We start from the raw sequence: 27266 nt of genomic DNA, 5'->3' as shown, positions 1-27266 counted from the left end.
CCACACATGCATGCAGGCCACTCTGGCTATCCTAGACCCTCCTCCGTAGCCCAGCCAGAGGGCTTGTGACCGTGAGCTGGCTCCGTGCTCGCCTTGATTGAAGCCTGGGATCTCCTGTGTACATCCTCTCTCAGGGTCCTGGCTAGGATTCTCAACCCCTAGGATCATCCACAGCTACCATCTCCATCTGTTCAGTCTCTGCAATTCAACTCAATTAAAATGGCTTTCGTGACTTGAAAAATAAACATTTGCTCTAAAAACGCAAAAAAAATGAAGATATTACAATGGAAAATAGAAGAAACTCCAATATAAACCCAAATATAAATTAGAAATGATCCCCATGCTTTATATTGCTAGGTGGTTGTTGAGGGCCAAATAAAGGCTGTTAAGTATACAAACTTAAGGCGTGGAAGATTTAGATACTGTTCAGTGTAAATCCTGAAACAAACAAATATTTGCATTTGTCTTTGGATCTTTCGTTGGCTATGTGTGGCTTTGTTTTAGCTTGATATCGTGTTGGCTAGCTTCATTATTAAATCTATGAACTATTACTACCTCGTCAGTCAGACATGTATCACATGCTTTTAAACAAAGCAACTTGCAATGAATTCAGTTGCGTGTCATTGAGTAGCAGGTGGGGTCGAAGGGTTTGTCCTCTTGCTCAAGCCTGCAATACAGCAGACATTAGGGTTGGAACCCTCAACCTTTTTTCGATGGTAGTTAACCACTAGACTTCACCCCAGTCCCTTCATCAATTAAGTAACTGAAAGGGTATTTCATTGGCTATTTTAATTATAATATTACATATGTAAAGACTGCAACCAAAGGGTGATGTTCAGGCTCCTAAATTAGTTTTCTCCCAATTAATTTTTTTCTGTTTATCTTAGGTAAATTCATTGCCTACTACTGCACATTAAACATGGACTGACATGTGGCTGATCTACCGTCACAATAATTCACCTCAAACATTGTTTTATTTGTGATGAATCTTGTCTCTATAAAAGTGCTGAGACACGTTGGGACAAAATGAAGGAAGATCTAGAGTCACTCCATCATCTGTAGCCCTGGACTCCTACTAATGCTGCTGTACTGAACATACAGATCTATCATATAGAGAGCATCGCTGATAGCTCTGTTGCTGTATGTTTACCTACTTAGCTGCTAAATAGCATCCATTACATTTTATTTGCAATATCTCTGAAAAGTGGGCCTTCCTACAGTTCTGCATACCACCATTTTATAGTGTATCGATCGTGTAAAAATGCCACCATTGCCCCTCGTCCCATTGCCTCACAATGGGACGAGTTTTAGAATTTAATACGATAAAATTTAATGTAAGTGGAGTCACTAAGGTATGAGTATGATTGTAGTTCATTACCTAGTCTAAGGATATGTTGTTTGGACTTGATACGGACTAGTGAACTTGAGAATATAAATTTCGGTAGGCACAGTAACTTCTGCAATGCTTAGTATCTGTAGTCTCTGGGAATACAAATCAGTCAATCCAAATCTTTCGTTGAATCAAATGTTCAAGCATTTTTTGCAATGATTTATAGGGCAAATTGCAGGTCGGCATTCTCAGTCAATTAGTTTGTGTATTCCAAGTGTCTTCCACACACTTAACCTGTATGTTTTTCTTGGATTGATACTCTTATTGGGTTCTTGAAACACAAGATGAGCCATGGTTGATTGGCATTCCAGCTTCTCCAGGACTTATGCCTGTACCTCTTAACCCAATCTGTCTGTTTACATAACTTCCGCTCCCAGTTGGTGAATGCCTCAGGGAATACAGAGCTAAACTGATGAACGTATTCATGAATTCAATGCTCAGCTCATCGGTTTTCGGCTCAGTCTTTCAGTACAGAGTGGGGGTCATTTCATACTAGGCTACGCTATCTCAGAGTTCGCCTGGATGCTGACTATCCTCACTAACTCAGTGTTTACTGTAGTTCTCCTGGGTGCTGGCTTCCCTACTCACTAACTCAGTGTTCACTGTCGTTCTCCTGGGTGCTGGCTTCCCTACTTACTAACTCAGTGTTTACTGTAGTTCCCCTGGGTGCTGGCTTCCCTACTTACTAACTCAGTGTTTACTGTAGTTCTCCTGGGTGCTGGCTTCCCTACTCACTAACTCAGTGTTTACTGTAGTTCCCCTGGGTGCTGGCTTCCCTACTCACTAACTCAGTGTTTACTGTAGTTCTCCTGGGTGCTGGCTTCCCTACTTACTAACTCAGTGTTTACTGTAGTTCTCCTGGGTGCTGGCTTCCCTACTCACTAACTCAGTGTTTACTGTAGTTCTCCTGGGTGCTGGCTTCCCTACTTACTAACTCAGTGTTTACTGTAGTTTGCATGAATACTGGCTTCCCTCCTCACTAACCAAGTGTTCACTGTAGTTCTCCTGGACTCTGGCCATTCCCACTAACTCAGTGTTTACTGTAGTTCTCCTAGATGCTGGCTATCCTCACCAACTCAGTGTTTACTGTTTTTCTCCTGGATGCTGACCTCCCTCCTAACTTACTCAGTGTTTAAAGTAGTTCTCCTGGATGCTGGCTATCCTTACTAACAGTGTATGTATTCTGTAGTTCCCCTGGATGCTGGCTATCGTCACTAACTGTGTATGTATTCTATAGTTCTGGGACATGTTTCTGTGGTGAACGATGTCTCTCATCTCTGGAGGACCGCACAGTCTCAACACAACTCCTTGTTGAGCCAAAATAAAAGCGTAAGCACTCTCCACGGAGATCGTGTCTTGTTGACTCCTCATCCGTTTCTAACTTTAACTTGTTTTCAGAGTGTGTACATCTGGGTCGTAGAATGCGCAGGATAATCTTTGGTGAGATGTTTTTTTTTTGCTAATAACAGATTGTTTATTCTCTCAAACAGTAGTGTGGTTTGATTCCTGAAACCTTTGATGAAACTGGTCCAGTGGGTATGGCCTTTCGATGCAACTGCTGGGTCTGTAAACACAAGAAGTACCCACTCCAGCATGAAATCCATAAACAAGCATCCACACTCTACTCCTCCTAGTTGATCTTTTCCCACTACCAGAACAACATGTATCGGGTTAATAGAACTGTGGGAATCCATAGGGAAGTATCCATGCGATCATAATTAGACAGGTCTTTATTGTAGAACGTGTGTGTTGATCAATTAGCCGAGTGGTTGACCGATCGCTATGGATACCAGGGGCTTGGCTGGCCTTTTGAGTGGTGGCACTGACCTATGCCTTTAAATGTCTGATCAATAATTGGTGCGTGCCTGACATTTGAATTATTATCATTATTATGATATTGTTATTACTATTCATCTTTTTATATCTGGTGTATTTTAGAGGAACATGAAGAGAAGCTGCCCTTGCTTTAGATTGAGCGCTGTTTGTCATGGTGGCTCATTGAGTTCACAACCATTTAATCTGTCAGCCCAACACGGCGTGGTCCAGTATCCCGGTGAAGGGATGGCTAATCAAATCAAAGCGTGGATCACGGCTCCTCGCCCCTCAGTGCCGCGCTTAAAGCCATCTCTGGCTTGCGTTGCCCTGGGTGTGAGAGCCCCATTCCCCCGTCGAGGCCCCGTGTTATTTACAATACACCAGCAGTGTCAAACATTTAGCGGTTTGGGAGCCAATTAAGGGACTTGGCCTGCTGTCAGGCTGAAGGGTAGCACAGGCCTGGCTGCTTATTCACTCCCCTCCGGCAGGCTGGAGGGGGTTTGGCGCTCTGCTTCAATCCTCAAACACACCGGAGGTGAGACGGTCGTATGCAAGGTTTTTGTTGGGTATTAACTGACCAAAAGCTTACTCTAAGCTGTTGTACCTGTTGGGACGCCCTTTCTTCCTGGAGAGAGGAGGAGTCTGAGGAAATTGCCTGGTTATTGGGCTTCATCTCCCTGGTGAAAGGTACAGCCCGCGGGTAGTCCATCAATTGGTGACCGCAGGTACGCCCTTGGTCTGTAAACTGGTGCTTCCATTTTTAAGATTTCTGCTTCAGCGCCCACTAACTTCACAAATCCAGTGATCTTTATAATGTGCAGATGACCTGTCGTAGAATTTAGCTTATGTAGTTCCTAGTTGATCTTAAGGAACCAGAAATGATGTGTGAGGAAGGACAATGCGGGCCGTTTGTTGACCTCACATGTAGTTTACATTTGGAATAGGAGGTGCCGGTCACCAACGGCGATAACCTTTTTGGGCTGTAATGGTGAGGTAGAGACCTGCAGATGACGCATCTACTGCGGCTCTCCTCCAGAGGTTTCATTTTGTTAGAGAAGTGTATTTGGATTAAATAGTGGATTGTAATGACTCATAATGTTTCCAGAAATGATCTGGCTACAGAACTTTGATTGAAAGAGATTTGAATGAGACCACCAGTTTTTGCTTGATGAAAGTGGGATTAATTAAAGACTCTGTAGTGGTGTAGCTGTGGATTTTCATATAGTGTTGTGTTTCATTTGAGTTTTTTTTCTTTATAATTGGTGTTTAGCTGACACATTTTATCAAAACGGATTTGATATTTATTCATGACAAAATGGTTTATTCCACAATAACAACGTTCGTTTTCAGATAATTTTTAATGCATGAGGTTGTATTCAACGTGAAAATGTTTTTTTCAATGTTTCATTTTAATGGAAAGAGAGTTATATTGCTTGATAAGTTGTGTATGCATTATTCATGTCAGTGTGGGATTGTGTTTTAACTGGCTGTCTCACCCTCCCCTCTCCCTCCCTCCCCTCTCTCCCCCCCTCCAGGGCAGTTTGCGGAGCAGCCACCAGATCTCACCGCAGGAGTTCCTGGGAGAGTTGAAGTCGGGGGTGATGGACGAACGGCTGCTGGCCTGTCTGGACTCACTGCGTGTGTCTCTCACCAGCAACCCAGTCAGGTACGCCAGCAGAACACTAAAACGTCCCCCGTGCTAATCCCTTTACTATTTTAAATAAATACATCCACACCTCATGTGGTCCCCGTCCCGCCTGTCGGCCACTTGCTTTTCATCTGTGATGTGCCGGTCCTCCATGAAGCTACCCCCCGTGGTGCCCTCACAGCCCCCAGCCACAGCGACCCACTGGGGGGAGCTATTAATATGTAACACAGTCCCCTCTGGCGGTCTGTTTGTCTGTTTGTCTGTCTTTGTCCCTCTTTGTCCCTCCCTCCCTGTCTGCCTGTCTGTCTTTGTCCCTCCTGGTCTGTCTGTTTGGTCTCTGTCTTGCTCAGACACACACACACACACACACACACACACACACACACACACACACACACAAACACAAACCTTTCTTTGAAGCCTCTCGGCCGGGGGCCACCGCTGCATCTGTCTGGTTAGGTGACAGTCGCAGGGTGCTGTCCTCGCCCTCTGTTTGCAAATAACTTCCTATAATGTTTTTTAGCCTATAATATTTTTAGATGCGGGTCACATACACTGATGGAAAGCGCTTCAGGCAACCAAGGATAGTGTGGTGGAAGAAAGTCGTTGAATTTAAATGTAAAGAATTCTGTTCCATCACTCATGCCCTTGTCCTTGTCGTTTTTCTTTGTTTCTTCGAAATCTGAAATTAAAGTCTTATCGTGTTGACGTTGCGCCCGCATTGGACCCATCATGCATCTGTTCTCGGTGGTCGTGTCGCTGTGTTCGTTGTTTCAGATATTAATTGCCATGTTTGTGATTGCCCTACAGTCAACAAAAATAGGCAGATTAAACTGATACACCATGCAGGGCTGTGTATTAATAACAAATACAAATTTGTTATTACACAAAGGAGCGTTAAACACAATTTGAGAAATGCATTTTTAGTTTGCCCTTGAACGTTGAGATGAGGAAAGCCAATGTATAATAATGATAATAGCCTACTAATAACAATTCACGGCTATTGTGGTACCGGGTCGCGAAGAAAGAATAAACAACTTTTTTTAATTTTTATTTATATTGCTGCCTTGAAATGTAACTCCTTGTTCAACACCAAATCATTGATTAAGCGAGCTTGTTCAGAAAAAGGCATTTGTTTAATTAATTGGAAAAAGAACAGGGGTTGACTTTGGTGCATGGTAACCAATCGTATGCCTGCCAAAACACATCTCCACGTCTGCACGCTCTGCATGCAATGCATGATCCATGCTGCTCATCGTTTTCATTTGCTTCAGCTTTATGTGACTTTTAAGTGAAAAGGTTATACTTAAAGTAAACAATATGACCTAATTTGATCCTACAGTGTAGTTCGAAGAAATATTGTCTGACATAGTTCCGCACCTTGGCGTAAAAAATTTGGGCTGCTGATGTAAGGGATAGGGGAGACGGTTAGAAACACAAAGTGTAATCCAGGAAAACAAGTCAGTCAACAATATATCAATCGATTGTTTAACTTCATGCTACATCAATATTTTGTGTAATTCTTTTGTTGAATTTCTTTAAAGATATGTAGACGCATAAAGCATAGTGACACTCTAATTGACTAACCAATTGCATGAGTGTGATGAAGTTATTGCTGTCCAACAAGTTAATTCACGGGTGGAATTAACTTGTTCATTGAGGTTCAATGAGCAGTCGTAAGTAGTTGTCCCTGCTGCCTGACCTTCTCCTGGCCAGGTATAGGCAGATAGGCACACTCATACTGGCGATCTCGTCTTTAGTCCCCATGCGTCACATCACGTATCGTGAGTGTGAATATCTTTTGAAGAGAGAATGAAACCCGAACACAGATCTGGTGGCACAGTTTTCTCTTTCAAGTGTCAAGTGTGGACATCAGACCTGTGTTCTTGCCTGGTGCATCGGGTCACAAAAGTGTCATTGAAACGACTATGGGCTAACGTAAGATGCTGTGGCGACAAATTTCTTCTTAACCTCCAATTATTTTTCTGTGGCTGTCAATATTCTAGCTGGTTGAGGCAACGCTCTTAACTACTATTAGTTTGGTTTTATTTCTGACTCGTTCAATATCTTGTAGTTTCTATGCTAGCTGTTTGTAGTAGTGTTCGGTTAATGAGATCACCAGGAAAGGTCGTTTTTTAGAAGTTTCATTGGAGAGTAGACCCTTCGAAAATAATTTTCCCTTGAAGCATTGCTCATATACGTGGTGGGCACTAGTCCAGGGTAAGAAAATGTAATGTTTTTTTTTTTTCAGAATTTAAGGCAAGAATTTAATGGCAGCCACATGCAAAACGATACATATGTATTTTCTAACACAATAATTTTTTATAGCATGTGCAATCAAGTGAGATACTATGCATATTTCACCAGTTTTTTTGTCTAAGTTGTCTTTGTAGTGTTGTATGTCCTATTTGTGACCTTGGAACAAGGATTAATCTTTTTTCTTTTTGGTGTCGTTTGAAAATGATAATACCTGGCTTCTCCTTGAAGAAGAAACACTACAAGGTGGATTTGTTGTTCATGAATGAATTAACCTCCCGATATAACACGCACGCACGCACGCACGCACGCACGCACGCACGCACGCACGCACGCACGCACGCACACACACATATTACAGTGCTGTAATTCACTAAACAAGCGCTACCATGTCTCATTGGCAAAACCTTTGTTTGCATAAATCATGAACTCGTGAATTCCAATCGATGTAGGTGCCTGAGCTATGTATCTGAGGTATTTTCTCGCATCGTCTTGGTTAGAAAGCAACTACCGCCGCCTGATTGGATAACTAACCACCTGTGTGGTACATTAAGCCAAGGCCGCTTACAAGCCCAATGCCGCGGGAGGTTGTCATAGTAACGGAAATCTCATCTCTCCAAACATAATCTAGCCCTGCCGTCCACCAAACCCGTACCACAGCAGAACGTGTGGGAATGTCCCCCTTGAATGTTTACTGGGACGAGTGCGGCTGCCATGTCCTCCCCTCTCCCCGTGGCACGTCTTCCTAATGGCCGAGACCGGCTCATCGCTGTAACACATCCTGGGGATAAAACGTGGTATTATTATATTGCGGTTAGTCTTTGCTGCGGGAGAGGGGAGCAGATCGATAGCTCATTCTGCTAGCTCTAGTCTATTACTTCAGATGGAGTGGAGGTGGGATGTGGCATTACCGTTAGCCGGCTCCATTAGCCACTGTTAAGGCTTATGTGTGTGTTTAAGTGTATTGTGTGTGTGCAAAGAAACAGACCGACTTTTGCGGAAATTGGCTTATGTCCGTCTTACCCACATCCAAACAAGAAGATTCACACTATATCCATCTGTGTGTGTCCACTAAAGGGAATTCTACTGAATGCTTGTTAGCCCTTAGCACATTGCATGGAAGAGGGGGTAAGCTTCTACGAAGCAGTCGCTTTTGATATCAACAACGACGAGGTTGAACTCATATTTCCGATGCAAATAAATGTTTGTTAGGATTGCAAATGTCATGTTCCAGGCTGTGTGTGTTTGTGTTTAAGGGTAGTGTCAGTTTAATGGTTGAAATTGTGTGTGTGTGTGTGTGTGTGTGTGTGTGTGTGTGTGTGTGTGTGTGTGTGTGTGTGTGTGTGTGTGTGTGTGTGTGTGTGTGTGTGTGTGTGTGTGTGTGCGTGCGTGCGTGTGTGCATTTAGGCAGTTAATGGGCAGAACAGGGTTTATATGAAGGAGAAGCCCGACTCCTAGTCTAGTCTTCATTATGGGTTGAAATAGGGGTGACCGGTATAGAAAATACATCGGTGTGAATTTGCAAAACGGTATGGGTTTTACCGTGTGACGGGTAGACAGTGTTGTGTCTACTGCATTACAAAGTAAGTACCGCGTCAATACAATAATGTAACTACTTTTTCATGTAAAAAGTAAAGTTGTGCGTGACTACTGAAAATATGGTCACAAAACGTAGTTCCTTTTTCAATTTTGCTGTGGCGACAGCACGCAGGCGCGCTTGCGTGCTGTCGTAATAGTCCCTTCACGAGCTCTCATTCCACACCGTACGAGACAGACGCTGGTAGCGTGAAGCGGCCTCTGCACCTCAGACATCGCCTCCGCATGCATTTTCCAACGCCAGTCAGCAGTGGAATGAGATAACAAACGCTGTCACTGTTTACCTGTTTCAAGGACATGGTTCCCTTTCCAAATGTCAATACAAAGGGCTTTAAAGAGATGGTCAAAACACTCGATCCCAGGTACGCGTGATCTGCACGCACACACATCCGCCAAATTGAGATGCCTAAACTATATAAGGTCTGAGAGCAAGTGGAGAAAGATATCCATACTATTAAAAATTAGTGTTTTTCAGAGATGAAAGTAACTTGAGAAAAGATTTAGCATTTTTTTCTATGCAGTTTTGCTGCCTAAGACAAAAATGAACATACCGTGATATAATACCGTTACCGTCTATGCCTCAAATCATACCGTGATACACATTTTAGTCCATACCATACAGCCTTAGGTTAAACCAGAGCAGTTGTTGTAGGTCGGTCGGAGTCCAACCGCTTGGCTGTCCTCCATGCTGGGCTGGGCTACACGACCTCTACCTGACCACTTGGGACATCTGTATTAAACACCTGTGAGGTATACTGCGAACCTCGATTAGTGGGTTAGCAAGGTATGTTGCGCTCAAAGCCTTGTTTAGCTGTGACACGAAAGTCGCTCTCTTTTAGCGTTGCTGTATCACTATGGTGCCAACCAAACCTTGTCGGGAGGAGGTTATCAGCTAACGTTCGGGTTAGATCGGGCGCAGCTTCCTAGCCCTTCCTTTGAAAATGTCGTCCATTTGTGCGTGTTCCTGTGGACGTCGGAGCCCGTATCGTACAGGGGTCTCTCCGGAGACAAACGGTCTTTCGGGACGCAAGGAAGGATTTTATAGACTTTCAGGAAAAGAAAACCCCTGCCTCCATGAGAGAGTGGCATATTGGTATTAGCGAGTCAGTCTTGAATTTCTGAGTGCGGGGTTTGTCTCCCAAGTGACATGCATTTATGTGTAGCTTAAAAAGTCCTAATTCTTATGTCATGTGGAATCCTTATTCACTAAAGGTTATGGAATTATATTTATATATTATATTTATATTTTTTATATAGGGTGTATCTAAAGTGAATAAGTGTGTGTATCTAAATGATAAAATAAAGCAGATTGGACATTGCTTTGCATTTTGAGATCATCATCACACGATTGAGATTAATGGCGAACAATTCTGCATTTGGTATAGACAATATGCAGAATCTTTTCACACGATCGGCTGTTTTTTGCCATATGCAACTTTGTTGCCCCCAGCTGTTATCTGATTCTTGAACTCCTATTAAGAGTTCATTATGACTATCTGTTCCTCTTGACTGAAATATACTGCTCATGATTGAGCAGTATATTTTTGCTCTTGCGCATTGAAACTAAAGCCGAAAACCTGGCTTGACAAATTCACTCGTAAGTGAGCTTCGTGGTACCATTTAACTCTGATTGCGAGTTTCGTATTTGTCGATCCAGGTTATCCAAATAATGCCTGGCTATGTGCAACGTGCTTCGTAGTGTACCCCACTGGTCCACTGGTGAAGTCCTCCCTTAGTTGAACTTCCAGGTGTTCTGCACCAGATCCAGAGGATACAAACACACTGGAGAATTAGGATACACTGTTTCCAGTACTGTTTTATATTTGAATGGTACTTTATTAATCCCAGACATTGAAATGTGAAATTCAGCTGTGATAACAGTAAAGTACAGTAAGGTGTGTGTGTTTGTGTGTGTGTGTGTGTGTGTGTGTGTGTGTGTCTGCGCACAACCGTCAGGGACGTGGGGCTGATAGGTAGACTTTGACCCCAAGTGATAGCGCCCTAACCCTAAGGGTGAATTGGTACTAAACTTTTTGGAGAACTGCTTTCCGGAAATTTCAAATTCAAAATTAAGGGCTGAGTTTAAGGCATTACTAATCCGGTATATTAATAACTTTCGGGGGATCAGGCTTGCAGCGCTGAACATTTCTGATTAATGGAAGTCTTGCCGTCGTTTATTTCAGCCATTTCAATATCTTAAACCACAAACCTACAGTTTTCTTGTTCACTTCGACCTACAGATGTCTAAATGAAAGTCTTATTGCATCCATAGTGGTGATCTACATTCATATAATTATTATTATTATTATAACATTATATATAATTGTGTGTTGATCGTTCATCTTGATAACTCTCAGTGCTACAAGCCAATGTTTATTTGTCTCGAATATAGGTTGTTTTCCGCAACACTTGTTGTAGATATTAACTTCATCCGAAAGGGAGATGGCCTATTTGTAGCTATTGAATTAACTTTTAACCAATCACAAAAATGAACATCTCGAAAACATGGATGTATTCAAGAATGCACTGGGGCTGTAGTCAACCAAAGAAAATCTTTGCTGACTGAATTTTGACCAGCCCTGCAACCAATCGATTTGTAGATGGGGAATTGGAAATAATTAAAAACGGTATCTCTAGATTAACTGAATTGGCGAAACTGCACTCTACTCTATGTTGTGTTGTGTTTTATCTAATGGATCCCTATGGATTGCGTTGAGATTCATGCCAAGGTGCCAATACTGATATGTTGACATTCAAGCCTATTGGGCTTTAGACATTAAAGTTGATGGAGCATCGCAGACGACTTGAAAAAAATAAATGCTTTGAGATTATATATTTACATTTACATTTACATTTAGGGCATTTAGCAGACGCTTTTATCCAAAGCGACTTACAAGAAGTGCATTTGTTACAATAAGTACATTTGTCATAAGAAGTGAAACAATATATCGCTGTCGGTACAGTAAAGACGTTCATAGAACCAAGTGCAAGTATTACAATCGCTAGGCTAACCCATTCCCTGTGTAAAGCAGCGATAGCAGCTTCTGCAGATGCTACACAATTAAGTACCTTGAATAAGTGCAATGTACAAGTGCCAGGACGTACAACATTCAATGGTGGCTGTGCATTGGTTTCTATGCAGAGTCGAGATGAACTCTGCATACTTTTTGTTTTCCTTCTTATAAAAATGCTGCCACACCAATGACTTCTACTACTACAACCAGCGGTCTTCATTAATTTGGGCAACTCCAAAATTGTGAAACCGGAGTTTTTTGACCACATGTCTTATATGCCATATTCTCTATTAAACCAGACCATTGTTAAATCAGAAACTACACCCCTCCTTATGAAAGGAACACAAGCGATTGTCTGACCAATGAGAAATTGGTCGAACAATTGAATATCGAACAACCAATCGAACAACCTTCCAGAACTTGACAGCCATTTGCCACCCACTTATCTTATTTACACATTTAAGACTCCATCATAATTTAATTCTCTAAATACATAGCATATATTGAGGGAAGAACGGAGCATACACTCGTATTCACTGGCTATATGATGTTGAGGGTTGAATCCATCCATCTTTTTCACTACTGCGATTCTTAATGGAAAATGCTGCATTCTCATGTCGTAACTGATAGTTGACGCGATTTTTCTCTCAGTATTTCTTGGTTTTTCATGTCCTTTTATGCCTATTTTTATCTCCTCCATGTAAAACAGCCATTATTTGCTTTGCCTGTGCGGGTTTTTACACCACAGTGGAAACACCGACAACAAGGTGCTGAGGGTACCTTTTAGTCCCTTGAATTGTAGTTCTGGGGAGTAAAGTTCTGGGTGATCTTGTCTGGAATTGCGGCCTCTCGTTCTCTCTCTGTGTTGCCTTTATTAAGCTTTAACTTCTGTGTGACTCTTTTATGAGAGCGCGGGCTTGTAAGCAGCTGTGCAGCTGTTTTGTTTTGGTCTAACAATTAGAACATTTGACAGCTACTATAGGGCAATTGAGACCATTTTTTTTTTTTTCTCCTCTTTCCGACAGTGGTAAAATAAGTATTTTATATAATGACACAGACATAATAAGCCCTACGATGTGTCCTGTACCTGAAACTTTAACAGCGATTCTCGATGTCAGGATCAGGAACCTCCTCGAGTTTATCAAAACATTTTGTGGTTTGCTAAATTCCAATAAAATTAATGAATAAATGAATCATCTTGTTTTTATATCCACATAACACAGAGTGCATCTTTGCTGTTTGCAAGCATCATTTTACAATATCATTATCATAGAAATGTTGTAAATAATTAGAAGTATTTAATAAATATGGTAAATATAATGGTTTTATTGAACAAGGTAGTCTCTGCGTCATAGCGTGGTATGGGTCTTTGCCCTCTGGGGAAGACCCAGAGGGCTTTGTCTTTTTTGGAATACATATATTTTTTAAGGTGTTTCCTTAACAACTGATTAACCTTATGTTCCCACCTACAACGTGGAGCATGAGGCACGTTGCCGTCTAACATTAACAGACCTAGCTCATAAGCAGCTGTGACCCCTCTGCCTACTGGCCAGGTGGTCTTACTGTTGACCCTTGTGTGTGTGTGTGTGTGTGTGTGTGTGTGTGTGTGTGTGTGTGTGTGTGTGTGTGTCCTGGTTCATGCTAATAATGAGGCCGCCAGTGGTTCATGGTGAGTCCTGACGCACTGTGTCATGTAATTACATAATTAGGCTCATCCTTTTGTGGGGCGTCAATGGGGGACACGTCATGTTTCTTGAAGAAGAGGAGGTTATGGGAAGGTGTTTCCTCTGTGTCTTAGGTTGTTATGACAAGCATGTCTCTTGCTGACATGGTGCAATTGTCTCTCCTGCGCTCATTCTCGCTCGTTCTGTCTGTCTGTGTATGCTCTGTCCCTCAAATTTTCTGCTCTTTCTTTCCCACTCTGTTCGGTAACTCTCTATTTCATTCCTTCTCTCTCTCTCTCTCTCTCTCTCTCTCTATCTCTCTCGCCATAGGAGGGGTAGAGATTGCTGCGTTTCGGACATTATTATATTCCCTGCCAAATGTTGTCAACAGAAGCCACAAAACCGAATCAAACTTGTAGACACACACACACACACACACACACACACACACACACACACACACACACACACACACACACACACACACACACACACACACACACACACTTATCTCCCTAAGAAAAGCATTTTGACACTTTTGCTCCTTCATGAATCTGTGATTTGAAATGCATTGAAAAAGATCAACAGTGTTTTCAATTTCTAATAATTCCATCTGTCTGCTGGTTCAGGGGGGATGACAGTGAACTTGCATCATCACACACACACACACACACACACACACACACACACACACACACACACACACACACGGTCTTCTGTGGGCTTTAATGTAGATTCAGACTCGAGGCGATGGCAGTTTGAAGGGAGAAGTAGAAAGCCATTTATTCCACCGTGGCGTCCTGCTGTGCTCCGTTTGAGTCTCTGACTGGACCGCTGATGGATGTGAATGTTTTTGATTGGACAGCTGATGGATGTGAATGTTTCTGATTGGATATCTGATTGATGCTTGCATCGCTGCTATGGATCACATTTATTTAATAATTTCCTTGTTTTTTTCAATTTGTTTGTTTACTCTTATCATTAGCAAGTTGTCTTTCTTGTTGCGTCACTATTGGTTTATCGGGTTAGGGGAAACCAGTGGGGAGACCGTGCTTGGCCGATCTGTTGTTAGGTTGTCAACCCATATCAATTAATTGAGCGTCATGCAAATGTATCTGAACCAGTGCCATACTGTGCCTACATTTCTTAAGATTCTTGCATTTCTATTGGAAAAACTGACGTGACTTTCCAGAGTAATAGAAACTGGTACACCACGGTTGGCACGTCTCCTCCCATTCTCAGACATCATGTAACCAAGGATGTGGTACAAAATCTGAAACCTGTGTCTGTGGGCGCGAATCAAGCGGGGATCTCTTGTACAGTGCCCATACGTGTAATCGGAGACGGTTGTGTGTGTTAAGCCTTTCCTTTTAACAGATGAGTTTGTTTTATCTAATGATATACAAAGGAAATGCTAAAATTTGGTTTAGGAAATGGAATATTTCTATCGTACAAACTGGACCAATATGTCATTTTGAAGCTCACAATGTTTATTAATTCCACTGACTGCTGGAGTTCGAACCAGCTGGTCTAATTTAGTACAATGGTCTTCGCACCGTTCCTGCAGGGATTTTTCATAAAGTTTCTATCCCTCTGTTTTGTCAATTGTGTTACCTTGGGATGCATTTAAACAGCAGCAGTCTGATTAAAATTATTTGGTGAGAAAAGAGTAATCATTGCAAAAAAGCATCTATTGTCTTGGAGAATAAACAAGTCAAAATGTGTTAAAGTAAATAGTGAACTTTACTTGAAGTTGTTTAGTCAGACCTGCCAGCTTTTAACCCTGCACCGTAATGGACGTAATGTGTGACTACTGAAATATTTTTTCTAAATGCCAAATTTTATTGTTCACAAAAAGCATGATATAGTTTTTTGCAATGCAATGTTGGTCAGGAAAGTGCTTGGTCCACAAGCGATGCGATCCAACCTGAAGAACCTGGAATGTATTCCAGACGAATTAGCGTGTGAACTGCTTGCTAGATCTTCAATACCGAGTTTCCCCCAAAGCCTTAAAGCTGTAGTGTTGCTCAAGGGTTTCTCTATCTCATATAGACCACTATTGTAATGTGTATGTTGAATCATTATATAAGAAGCATAGGCATTCATTTTGCTATTTTGTTATTTTCTCATCTCATACACACAGCGGCACTTCAGTTTATTTTGCTCTTTTCTGTTTATGTGTTCCTGAAACATATACGGGACATTATATATTTTTATATTTCCTTTTTATTTTTTTTCAGCGCGCGATCGATGGCTGAGCGCCTAAGCTCTGACTTGTGAAAGGCAGCCATTTCAGGGGGAAACATTCTATATTGCTCCATGTAGAGTCGGCCTGCAATTGCACTTGTATTAATACCAAATCAATAGTGAGCTATACTGCTTCATGCTGCAATCACAACCCACCAACTCTCTTCAGGCGTCCGTGCTTTACGAGAACACTTTGTGTGTGTGTGTGTGTGTGTGTGTGTGTGTGTGTGTGTGTGTGTACAGTACTGCCTTTGTTCTCCTGATTTATCTGACATCATACATCATTGGCCCTCTCCTGCTCCTGCTCCTCTGTCCACATCTAGTAATTTCCACTCACTTAAACCATGCTCCCTCCTTGGGGTCCGCTGTTCCTCCTGCTCACTGTTAAGAATCTATCCATCCTCTGATCTTTTTCTCCTCCTTCTGACTCCCCCTCCATCCCTTTTCTTCCATTATGGTTCAACACTAACACTTCACCTACCTTGTCTTCACTCATTCATACGTTGTGTTGTTTTTCCATCCCTTTCCATCCCTCTCTCCATCAGTTATTGACCATGCTTTTTATTTCTCCTCGGATGTGTGTTTTTTTTTTTGTCCGTCAGAACATGTTGACTGTGTGGGGCGATGCGATGGAAAGGTTGGGGTGCACAGCCCATAATTTCCCAGGGGCCCAATAGCAGACCTGTCTTCCACATCACTGGGGGGCGCTTAGGAAGAGGGAAGCGTCCGCGGTGCACATATTTCTGAGGAGAGGGATGGCTGTGTATCCCAGGCTTCACACCGCATATTATTCAATTCACACCAGGGAAGTTTGCGATATTTATTGATAAAAAATGCAGCTGTATTGGACTGTATGCCTAATGAAGAAATGGATCGCTCCACTGGAAAATAATCAAATCACTTGATTTATGCAGTGTATTTGAGGCAGACCCTGACACCAGCCCCAGTTATGTCTACGCCAAGCTTATGGTTGATATTAGCTACGTTTACGTTTTGCTTGCATTAGCAATTCTGTATATTTCATTTGGAATTGATGAATGAAAGCTGAACATTGTAAACAACGTAAACTAACCATGGAGCCTTAATGATGGCTGCATGCAAGCTCCAGGCTCTGGAACTATGTGGTTGTATCGCGGTATAAACTGTTGATTAGAACATGTGTATGACGGCTGTAATTTGTGAGCTGGAATCCTCAACCTGAATATGCTGCACGTTGTTAAGTGACTGACAAACAAATGAAACAACAGGGGAAATACAATACACAGACAGGCAATAGTGTCATTTTGATTTAACAGGGAGATGGAGAGTTATTACAGAACCCATCGGTTAATGTGATCCCACTAACAAACATGTTTAACATCAATCACAACCAAACATGTCAGCGTCTCTAACTGGATCAATCTTCACGGATCTATATTATCCAACATTGTCAAATCGAAATGGGCCCCGGGCTGTTATCCTACATATATGGGGCAGTATAGTTTAGTGGTTCTGAGTTTGATCCTGGATGTCTACAGCCTCTTTCACACATAGATCACATTGTAAATTAATGGGATAATCTTTCAGGTTCCGCAAGGGATTTGCACTATTCACACATGCAACTACTTTCTGGAACTTTTTTGTATTGTGCCCTTTCACTTATAGCATTGCCATGACAAAATAATTGGGCCACGGGACAAGTCAGAAGATGGCGGTAATGCCAACTGCCGTAAATACCGCAAATGGAGAGGAGCTTGGTACGTGTTTAGATGCCCACATCAGTAATTAATGAAAAACATGCTCCCTTGCGTTGTGGTTCAAAATCAGTCAAGAAAGCGTATCATGAATATGCATAACTACCATGATTCAAGGTCCCTCATTGGCCACAATCAGAAAATGCATGTTAGCGTGTACATTTTTGGTGCGTTAACACGTCAAAATATTATTTGCACTAATGGCCTTCAGTAGCTGCTTTCATTTACAACACAGCCGTACCGGCAGTGATCCAGGAATGTTACTAGGTCCTGAGTACGCTAATTGCTGGTGCAGATTTCCCGGATTATCGTAATAAAAACCTTAATAAAAATATCATAAAACGATTCTGCTAATTCGTAATACAAGATTCTGTTAAATAGTTATACAATACTCTGCTAAACGGTATTCCATGATTCTGCTAAATGGTATTACATGTTTCTGCTCAATAGTAATACAAGATTCTGTTAAATAATGGTAAGCAATGAATAACTTAATTAAAGTCTACTGCTCTAAAGCACGGCAAATAAAGATGTCAGTTTCTTTCTGCACCTAATACATTGTAAAACTCGATGTGTCCCAAAGCCTAGGCAGATGCACTTTCCTAAATGGTACAATGGTACATGTGATTCTATGAATGCTGTCCTTAAATGTTTTTTGCAGGGTTGTCCTTGTGTTAGGTTCCATCTCTTCTCCCTGGCATCCAATAGCAGAGCGTCTGGCTCGTTATGTCACCACATATCATTCACACGTCCAGTCCTCGTCTCTTACAGAAGCACCTAAGTAGACTTCATCAAGAGCAATGGCGTAGTCGTATGAATAAGGAGTTATTCTATTGAAGTTGAACATAATCCACGGAGATGCATTTGACAGCATTAGCCATGAATGAAGATTATGTGCGGCATTATTCAGAAATACATTATGACATTCATTAGGAATTCAATCAGAAGACACTCATTTAAGGCGTTAAGAATGAGTCGTATAGGCATCGGGAGTGAAATGAAGGGATGTCTCATGAATAGAGTGTTATTTTTTAGAAGAATATCCATTAGTATTGTAACTGAAGGCACAATAGCACGACCAAGACGCTGAACAAATGCAGGTTCTTTCAGGTAGGGACCTTGGTTAACAGAAAAACCTAAACATGCTGCTTTGGAAACGCGGTGAATAATCCTGATTAAGTTTACAAACATCCTCCATGCTCTGAGTGGTAAGGAGGCTGTTCTGCTTCTCTAATATTTTCTGGCAATACAAAGTTCTTGCTTCCCTCGAGTCAGTGAGACGCCTTCATCCATGTTAATACATCATCTTGTACAGCCTGACTACACTCTGGCCCTCCCCGATGGCACTCTGCCACACCTGTAATGTATTCTGCCCAGTCTGTCTGTCTGTCACTTGCGCTCTCTTGATCGCGCTCTTGCTCTCTGGCTTTCATAGCAAATCTCTTTCTCATAGTGAATCTCTCTAATGTCTTTGTCCTTTGGTATACTTGTATGCTGCTATCTCTCCATCTCTCTGTTCTCTCTGTGTCTACAATATAATTTTGATTTTCTTCCTTTATTTTATGTTTTCAGTCTCTTCGCTGCTGTGTGTGTGTACGTCTCCCCCAGTCTCACTTCCTGTGTTGTCTGTCAGCGTCAGACAGGGCTGTAATGGTGAGAGGTGCATGGAGCCCCCTGCTGCGCTTTAACTCCACCTCCACCCAGGTAGCCTGGCCTCCTCTCCTACTTTCCCCACAGGCCTCCTCTGCCCTGGCTGTGTTCTCTATCGCTCCCCCCTCGTCTCTCTCGCGCTCGTTCTCTTCTCTCTCTCTCTCACTCTCTTTTGTTCTCTCTCGTTCTCTTTTTCTCTCGTTCGCTCTCTTGCTATCTCGCTCTTGTTCTCTCTCGCTCTCGCTCTCGCTCTCTCTCGCTCTCGTGTACAGAGGCCCTCCAGGGCTAAAGGCATCCTGGCGTGGGAGGGCAGGAACAAAGCCACCATTTTGTTTTTGGAGAGGCTCTCCACACACTGCTATGTGGTTGCCGTGGCGCCGAGATGGGCCAAAGACAATTAGAAGAGGGCGCTTCTTCATGCTGAGGGATTTGAATCGTGCCCTGGGTCTGCCCTCGCCAGCCACTTCTCCTGTTGGTTATCAGGATTGATAACACAATACTCTCAGTAGTAAGAAGATGTGCTCGCAAATGATGAGGCTGGGGAACTTGTTCACATGTTCGACTAATAACACATTTTATGATCTTTACTTTATACAAAGGTCAGAATGTAGACAGAACTCTGCCTCTTTTTCCTCTATCACGTAACAAGTTTGATTGACAGTTGTTTTTTATTTAGCTTATTTCGGGTATGGTGTAAAATTCTTAAAACACTAATGTAGTTGTATACTGTATACTGTACCTATGGTGCTGACTCGGTCAATCCCTCTGTTGCTGAATACATTGTTGCCGTGGAAATGCACAGTAAATCTTGAACTAAACCTTAGATCAGGCCCAAAAATACACCCTGACCCTCCCGTGCGGTCTGTGCCCGGCAATCCCATCCCATTGGTTTGAAACCTACTATTCTTAGTAAGTTGATGGTTTATTTTCTTTCTTTGTTTTAACCTTATGTATTGATGTCACTGATTGATGCATAAGGTTTAAGGTTTCAAAGTTATAATACTGACCACGGCAAAATGTTGGTGATTCAATGCTACACGCCTACAGTGTCAAACTTTTTTTGAATAAACAATCGTCTTCTTTGTTGTGCCACTGACCCAGCGGTGTGCTTGATGTGACTAAACAATAACAAATCTAGAAGCACAGCAGAACAAAAGCAGCATTACGTTTGTAGTCGTTGCTGCTGGGCTGTTTAATTCACCACACAGACATTATTAATACCAGTCACTGTTTGAAATCAACCTAGGTCCAAATTGCATATCAGAGGGGGTCTGAATCTTTCAGTTGTTTAAACACTTTGCCACAAAGAAACTGTTTTCTGTGTTATGCCAAGGGAAATTTAAATCTATAAATATCTATTTTTATTTATGTAAGAAACATCCTTTGTAACTGGATGCTGGGTCAGGCTTCAAGGCTACGATTGAAAGTGCACCGTACGTGATAGTCTGGTTGTTTCCTGAAGATCCATCAGCGCACTGAGGCTTGCGTCAGGGTTGTTTTTCCACCGTTTATGATAAAGATGTCCGTCTCCGTGGTTTAGGCCTTACGTGGCATTCTGGGTTCAGCCTATCTCTAACACCTTTTTAATAAAATTGTTAAATACCCCAGATGGTCTATTCTCTGATAGATAGGAGTCATAATGTTCTCTGTGTGACATTTTGGAGGCGTTTACAATCCCATGGTTGGGACCAGACCTGCTTAAAGGGCCCCCATTTTACCACCATGTGCCCTGTAGATAGCCATTACAGGCCATTTTAAAGTCTGCCACAGTGTGAAATCACGTGACGTCCATGGGAAGGGGGAAAGACTGTACCAACCGGTAAACTGGACGGAGGTAACCGGTAGTGAACTGTACCAACTGTAAGGCTTGAAGGAGGGCTTGACCGCGGACTGTGGACCAACTGTTAGGCAGGAGTTGATCCGCCCATCATACATCTGAATGAACTCTCCCATCTGTGATTAGGGTTGGCCAATCGTTTTATTTTTTCATATTGTCTAATCATTGTTAATGTAGATCGGCAATATACGATATGATCAGCAGGGGGTGGCGGCTGGAGTGGGCGGGGGAGGGGGTTTACGCCAACTGCAAGCAATGCTGCAAGGTCAGCGTTATTTTATAACAATTAGAGTCAACCTCTAGTTGTAATTAAACCCATAGCAATAATGTGGAAACCCCAGTCGATAAAGTAACAAATTTCTGAGCGCATAATATAATAACATTTTGCCTATAATGTTACAACGTATAACATTTTGGTTCACCTATTGCGTAATGAAGCAAGCATAATAATTTCCTCCTCACATTATGAAGCAAGTATAATAATTTTAAAGTTTTTCAAGCCGTTTTCACACATTTTCGCCGCATTTGTATATGAGAAGATTCGACCCTGAGGGTGATTCACACTTAATGCTTTATATGCGGACCTCAATGTCGTTTAGACATCAGCAGAATCAACGGGGGGTTTAGAGGGGTGGGCTTGCAAGGGTCTAAGTTTGCAAGAGGCGGGATAAGTGTGGCCGCTGTCACTGTAGTTTTGTTTTCATTTGACCATAGACAAAATGGAGGCAGAACGGGCAGAACTCATCGCGATCATCTTAAATGTTGCTAAAATGATGCATCATATATTCCGTTGCATCCACAAAATCCGAAGCATCGATTGATGAAATATTGAAGCATGAGTTATGCTCATGCTCGAGCATGAGACAAATAGAAGAAACGACAAAGAAGAAAGGCGTCCCGAACGACTCCGTTACCGGAGAAAGAGAGTGTATTATTTTGCTTCATTTCACATATAACTAACGCTTGAACAAATGTAGTTGATATCTGTGTTCAGCTGTGAACTCATTTATTTAAATGTATTGTATGATGTGTACTTTTAGGGTTATGATAAGACCTATCTTTTACCGTTGAAAAAAAAAAAAAAAAAAAAAAAAAGCACTGCCAACATTTAAATATTTTAGTAACCATTCAGCAAACAAAAGGCAACAGGCTGATTTTCATTTAGGGGGCCACTCAATGACATGCAGAAGCGTCATCAACACGACCACTGAAGTGGTGTGAGAAATATCGACTTTCTACTCTTGATTCGCATATAAGGTCATTTACATTTCCTATGGAAAAAATACCTCAGGGGTAGTATTATTCAGGCGATTTTCAGGGTACAAATGTCAGGATATGTTGTTCACACATACGGCCCATCAGGAGAATAGCAGAAGAATATCAGGACTTACACATGTGTCTGAAAGCAGCTAGTGTGTGAGCATTTGATTACATTCTAAAATTAGTTAATTTATGGGTAACAGGGCGAATTGTTCGATGGAAAGTGTAGTATACTATGCATGAAAATCAATTATTCAATAGCTTTTACTGTTATTCAGGGCTGAAAATTGCATTCACATTTTAAAATGCATGGCAACTACTATTGGTTAGTTGAAAATAATAATCATCATTGAGATTAAACATCTCTTCAAGTGTCCTGGCCAAGACAGGCAGCAGTAACCTACAGTCACACATAGCATAAACACAAAACATAAGAAAACTAAAACAACTAAAACAGTCCGCAGGGGGGAGGGGGGATATCAATATCGCAAGACATTTGGGGAGGCTCAAGGAGAAGAGTAATATTAAGTTTGAGCAACAAAGTGTATAGACATTTCGGGAGGCTCAAGGAGGAGCGTAATATTACATTTGAGCAACGAAATGTATTATTGTGGTGGACTCTATAGACATAATTCACCATATTGTGTTATTGACATGTTTTCGTTTTGTGTCATAGGGACACTGTCTCTTTAAGATCACGTGACTTGATGTTGATATGGCGGTCGGCGCAATGTTTGAATTTAACGTTTTTTATATGACAAAATGAATGACCTGCCGTTGCTTGTCGACGTGAGTAATTGTCTCTTCACTTCTTTTATCGCAATTTCAGCAGTCTATAGACAGAACGTCTTACTTTGGAGAGTTTGTCGACGGCAACGCCGTGAAAACAGACTGAATGGGGGAGGGGGGGATATCAATATCGCAAGACATTGCGTGATGAGGGATCAATCTTGCCATTGTCTTTCAATGCGCGTGTGTGTGTGCGTGCGCATGTGTGTGCGGTGTCCTGCGCTGCCTTTGTCATGAAACGTCTGCGTCAGCGCATGTGTTTGTGCGTGTGTGTGTTTGTATGCGATGTGTATGTGCGTGCGTGCGTTTGGTGTAGGGGTGGGAATCTCTTGGCACCTCACGGTTCGATTCCGATTATGAGGTCAACGATTCGATTCTAAAACGATTATCGATGCATCTCGATGCAACTAATTGTTTTATGTACATTTCCATCTGTAATTTTCAAAAATATTTATATACATCTGAGTTTGCTACTCAGAGTTTGCTAATAACTTCCTACTTTTCTGATGATCATTAAAGACATCAACAGATGAATTAACTTATCGAATATTTTATTTAAAAAAAAGAAAAAGCTTTTGTCACAAATATGACTTTCTATGAACAATGCAATAATCAATGCAGCTTGCATTACAACACAATATGGAAGTATGTAAAAAATTGGTTTCAGTTTTCTTTTCTTTTTATTTTTTCTTTTCTATGTCATTAAAGAAAAAGCTGCATCGAAGAATCGATTATTTTTTTCCCCATCCCTAGTGCGGTGTATGTGTGCGTTCGGCGTGTGTGTGTGAGCTGGCCGCTTGGCGTGCATGTGTGTGCATTTGTGTGTGCGGTTTGCGCGGCGCTGCCTTTGTCTTGAAACGTCTGCGTCAGCGTGCGTGTGCGTGTGTATATGCGTGCGTGCGGTATATGTGTGTTCACGTGTGCTGTGTGAGCTGTAGGCTGCTTGGCACATGTGTACTGACCAACTTGAGTAACTGGTGCGACAGGCCTGCTATTATATAGTAGTATGATTTCTCTTATCGAATGGCTACCTTTTTTAAAATTCTGTCTCTGATTAGTTCGACACTATCACAGCAACATGTTGTGTTTAACATTACCCTATCTTTAATTTCACAATCCAAATCATGTGCATAATTTGAACTACCCTTACAGCACACTTTAAATATCCCGGGATTTACAGTCAAATATTTCTTAAAGTAATATGTTGATTGAGGCATGGCGCAGTAGTTTTTTGTGAGTTGATGTGAATGTTAGAGGTTGTGTTAAATGGGCATATGATATCGTCTCATATCGATTGCAGGCCCCTGAATCGAATCAAATCGAAATTCGTATTGTGGCAGACTTTTATTATCGGTGAATATCGTATCGTGATGAAACCAGAGATTTACACCCCTACTTCTTGCAAACATGGCTTGACTGAGTCTTAAAAGTCCTCATTAAGTGACAGAAAAGACCTTTGTTCTACCTATCAATCACTAGGGGAAACCAGACACTTAGTAGTCCCTGTTGGTTCATGACCAACCTTTTGGTTATTCATGACATTATTTTGATTTATTACACGGCTCTTCTCAATGGCGTGGAACGCTCCGTTCACTTGCATGGGCCCTTCACAACTTCCGGTGGTGAATTGTATTTGATAATTCACCGTAGCTAAGTATAATTGACCACTGTCAAGGAAAACAAAGGATTTTTGCCTCTAATGACGTCTTTGGTATCACTCCGCAAGTAGTCCGGTAACTTGTCAACCCCAGCGTCTTCGGTTGCTAAGCGACGTCAACGTCGTTGGCGGACTATTTTTCTACTGATCAACACTACGAATGCTGGTAACAAATAAATTGTAAAAAGACACACCATGTGAAGGTATTTTTTCGTTTTGGCAAGTAGCCGTGTAATAAGCGGGATAATGTATAGAACGCGCCGGTCATTATCGAAAATAAGTCCCTTCAGGGCGAAGGAAGACGCCTCCGCTGCGGGTCGGTGTCCTGTTCACCCTGTCGGGGATTTTTTTCCCGATAATAACCGGCGTTCTATACATTATCCCTTACACATGTAACTTGCACTCCTGGCTCCTGTCACAGACTAGGGTTTTTTGCCAACCCAAGGAAGAATAGAGGAATTAATCCTTGTTAAATTTCCATTTAATTACTTATTTGGTTTGCCAGGATGGGCTTATCCAAGTATTCAGTTGGCTAGCATAAGAGGTATTTTTGCTAAATGCTCTTAAAGGTTCCTGCCACCAAAATCCATATGAACACGTTTTTCCTACATAAATGTTTTGCAAGCCCCTCCCCTAAAACACAAGGGTTGGTTTTTTGATTGAATATGGTGCACATATTATCCCAAAAATACGGTTCTTACCAAGTCACTGCCAAGCAGACCCAACATTTTGCCTGCCTAACATTTCCAGATCAGGGAAATTGTCAATCATTTCATTCCATAACGTTTGTATTTTGCATTGAGGCTTAAAGAGATACCTCGAATAGTATCTCAGTGAATAAAGACATATCACCAATGGCAAAGACCTTTTAATGCTTGAGAAAGCTGTTTTTCCTTATTATTAGATTATCATCGATTTATACACACGGTTCATATAAAGTCTCTAGACTACTCTACTGTTTTTAGTACATAACAGGTTTAGAACATTACATCTAAAACAAAACAGCAATGACATAAAATACATAACTCACATATTGGAAAAACATTTTTACAGAAAACATTAACTGTGATTCAGTTTTCTCCCTTTCTAAACATTTCTACACATTTTTATCATATCAACGTACTCTCCATTGTATTTTTGTTAGCTAGATGTCAGTTCATCTGTTTGTCTTTAGTCAGTCAATTAGTCTGTTTATTGGTTAGCCAGTTATTTTGTCATCTGTCTCTTTTTTCTTTTGCATCCAAACAATTAATTTGTTAGAATAGATTTTCCCTCAATTAGTCAAATAATTAGTTAGTAACAATAGTTAGTCAATTAGTCAGAAAATGCGTGATTTGGAATATTTGGTCAGTTTGACAGTTGGTTTTGTTTTTGTTTTTCAGTACGTTTTTATTTGTTTATTTGTGCATTTTGTTAGATAGAAACCCTGATGGTTCCCAGCTCACAGCCTCCTTCCACAAAGGTTGCGTGTGTTTGTTGGGCCAGATGATGTAAGCAGGTTTATTCACCCGTTTCATATGGTTCCTGGGCACAAGATGGAGCTGGAGGCAATCTGCTAGCCAGACCTCTGACCCCATGCTGTGCCCCCTCTGGATGCTGTACCCTGATCCTGTGCTCCTCTGCTGGGGTGCCCACAGTACAGCTCCCCACGCCAGCACTGTAATTGTATTAAATGGATTTGATAAATGGTTGTGACAAACAAGTCGAAATTGGTTTCTGATATTATATTAAAGCTGACCTTCAGGTTTAAAGCTCCAGAATTGTTATTTTGTCAGTAAGGCTTTACGTAGGGTAGGAGATGTACCCAAGGTATCCCTCTGTTAATACACCGCTGTTTGAAGCACATACGCGCATTCACATGCACCACTTGCGGGCACCACTTTCGGCCACCACACCCATAAACAGCAGCGTTTCCCCTGCATCAGGGAGTCTCAACCTTTTTCAGTCAGTGCCCCAATGGTTAACTTTGGCAGTACGTCGCCCCCTTACCCAACCCATATTAAATGGAGACAGATAGCAAGTCAGTAAGTAAAGCTTTATTTATATAGCACCTAGCTTTATTGTTTGAAACGGGTCTATCTCTCGACGGTTTGCCGCAGAGTAACAGGAGCTTTTGTTCAACAAAAGATTGAAGCCAACCTACTTGTTTTTACAAAATGTCTATGGTACGAAACGAATGGCTGGGCTGACAAGCTAGAACACACAATAAGAACCTAGAAATAGGTTTCTCGGTTCTGATCCTTGCCTTTGCTGTGTCGCCCTTTCATTATAAATTATTTGAATTAATATGGATAAATATATTCACTGCATCTAGAATTTTATCACGTTTAGAATTCTATATCAAACTTATCCTTTAATACGCTTTGTCTCGGCCCCCCTCGTCATTCTACGAACATGCACTGGGGGTCTGTCACAAAATTTATATTGGTTTTATTTAAAAAACATATAAAAGGTGCCCCCTACTGAACCCCCATCAATTGTCATATTTTCATTATTGTAATTATTCAAAGTAGAATGAGAGTGAGTAGAATAAAAAATGCATGATGAAACTGGGTGGCATTAGCTCATGAATGGCTTAAGGCTCAATTACTACAGACCTAATAATATATGGTAACCTACACATTTGTTTGTGGGTAATAGAAACAACAGTATTATTAAACCCAGATGGTAGGATGTCTACAAAATTATACACGGAAAACTCTATTTGAGC

General features: G+C 41.6%; 1 protein-coding gene across 1 annotated transcript in view; it reads left to right on the top strand.

Moving 5' to 3' along the window:
- LOC307076202 (protein diaphanous homolog 3-like) overlaps positions 1 to 27266 on the top strand; it is a 217329-nt gene that overhangs the window by 24080 nt on the left and 165983 nt on the right. The window contains exon 4 of the mRNA XM_079737096.1: positions 4741 to 4871. Within this exon, the coding sequence (XP_079593222.1) occupies positions 4741 to 4871 (131 nt within the window). The remainder of the gene's footprint in view (positions 1 to 4740; positions 4872 to 27266) is intronic.

The sequence above is a fragment of the Pollachius pollachius genome (assembly GCF_949987615.1).
Source record: "Pollachius pollachius genome assembly, chromosome: 5".
Lineage (NCBI taxonomy): Eukaryota > Metazoa > Chordata > Actinopteri > Gadiformes > Gadidae > Pollachius > Pollachius pollachius.
This window is presented reverse-complemented; position numbering and strand designations above follow the sequence as displayed.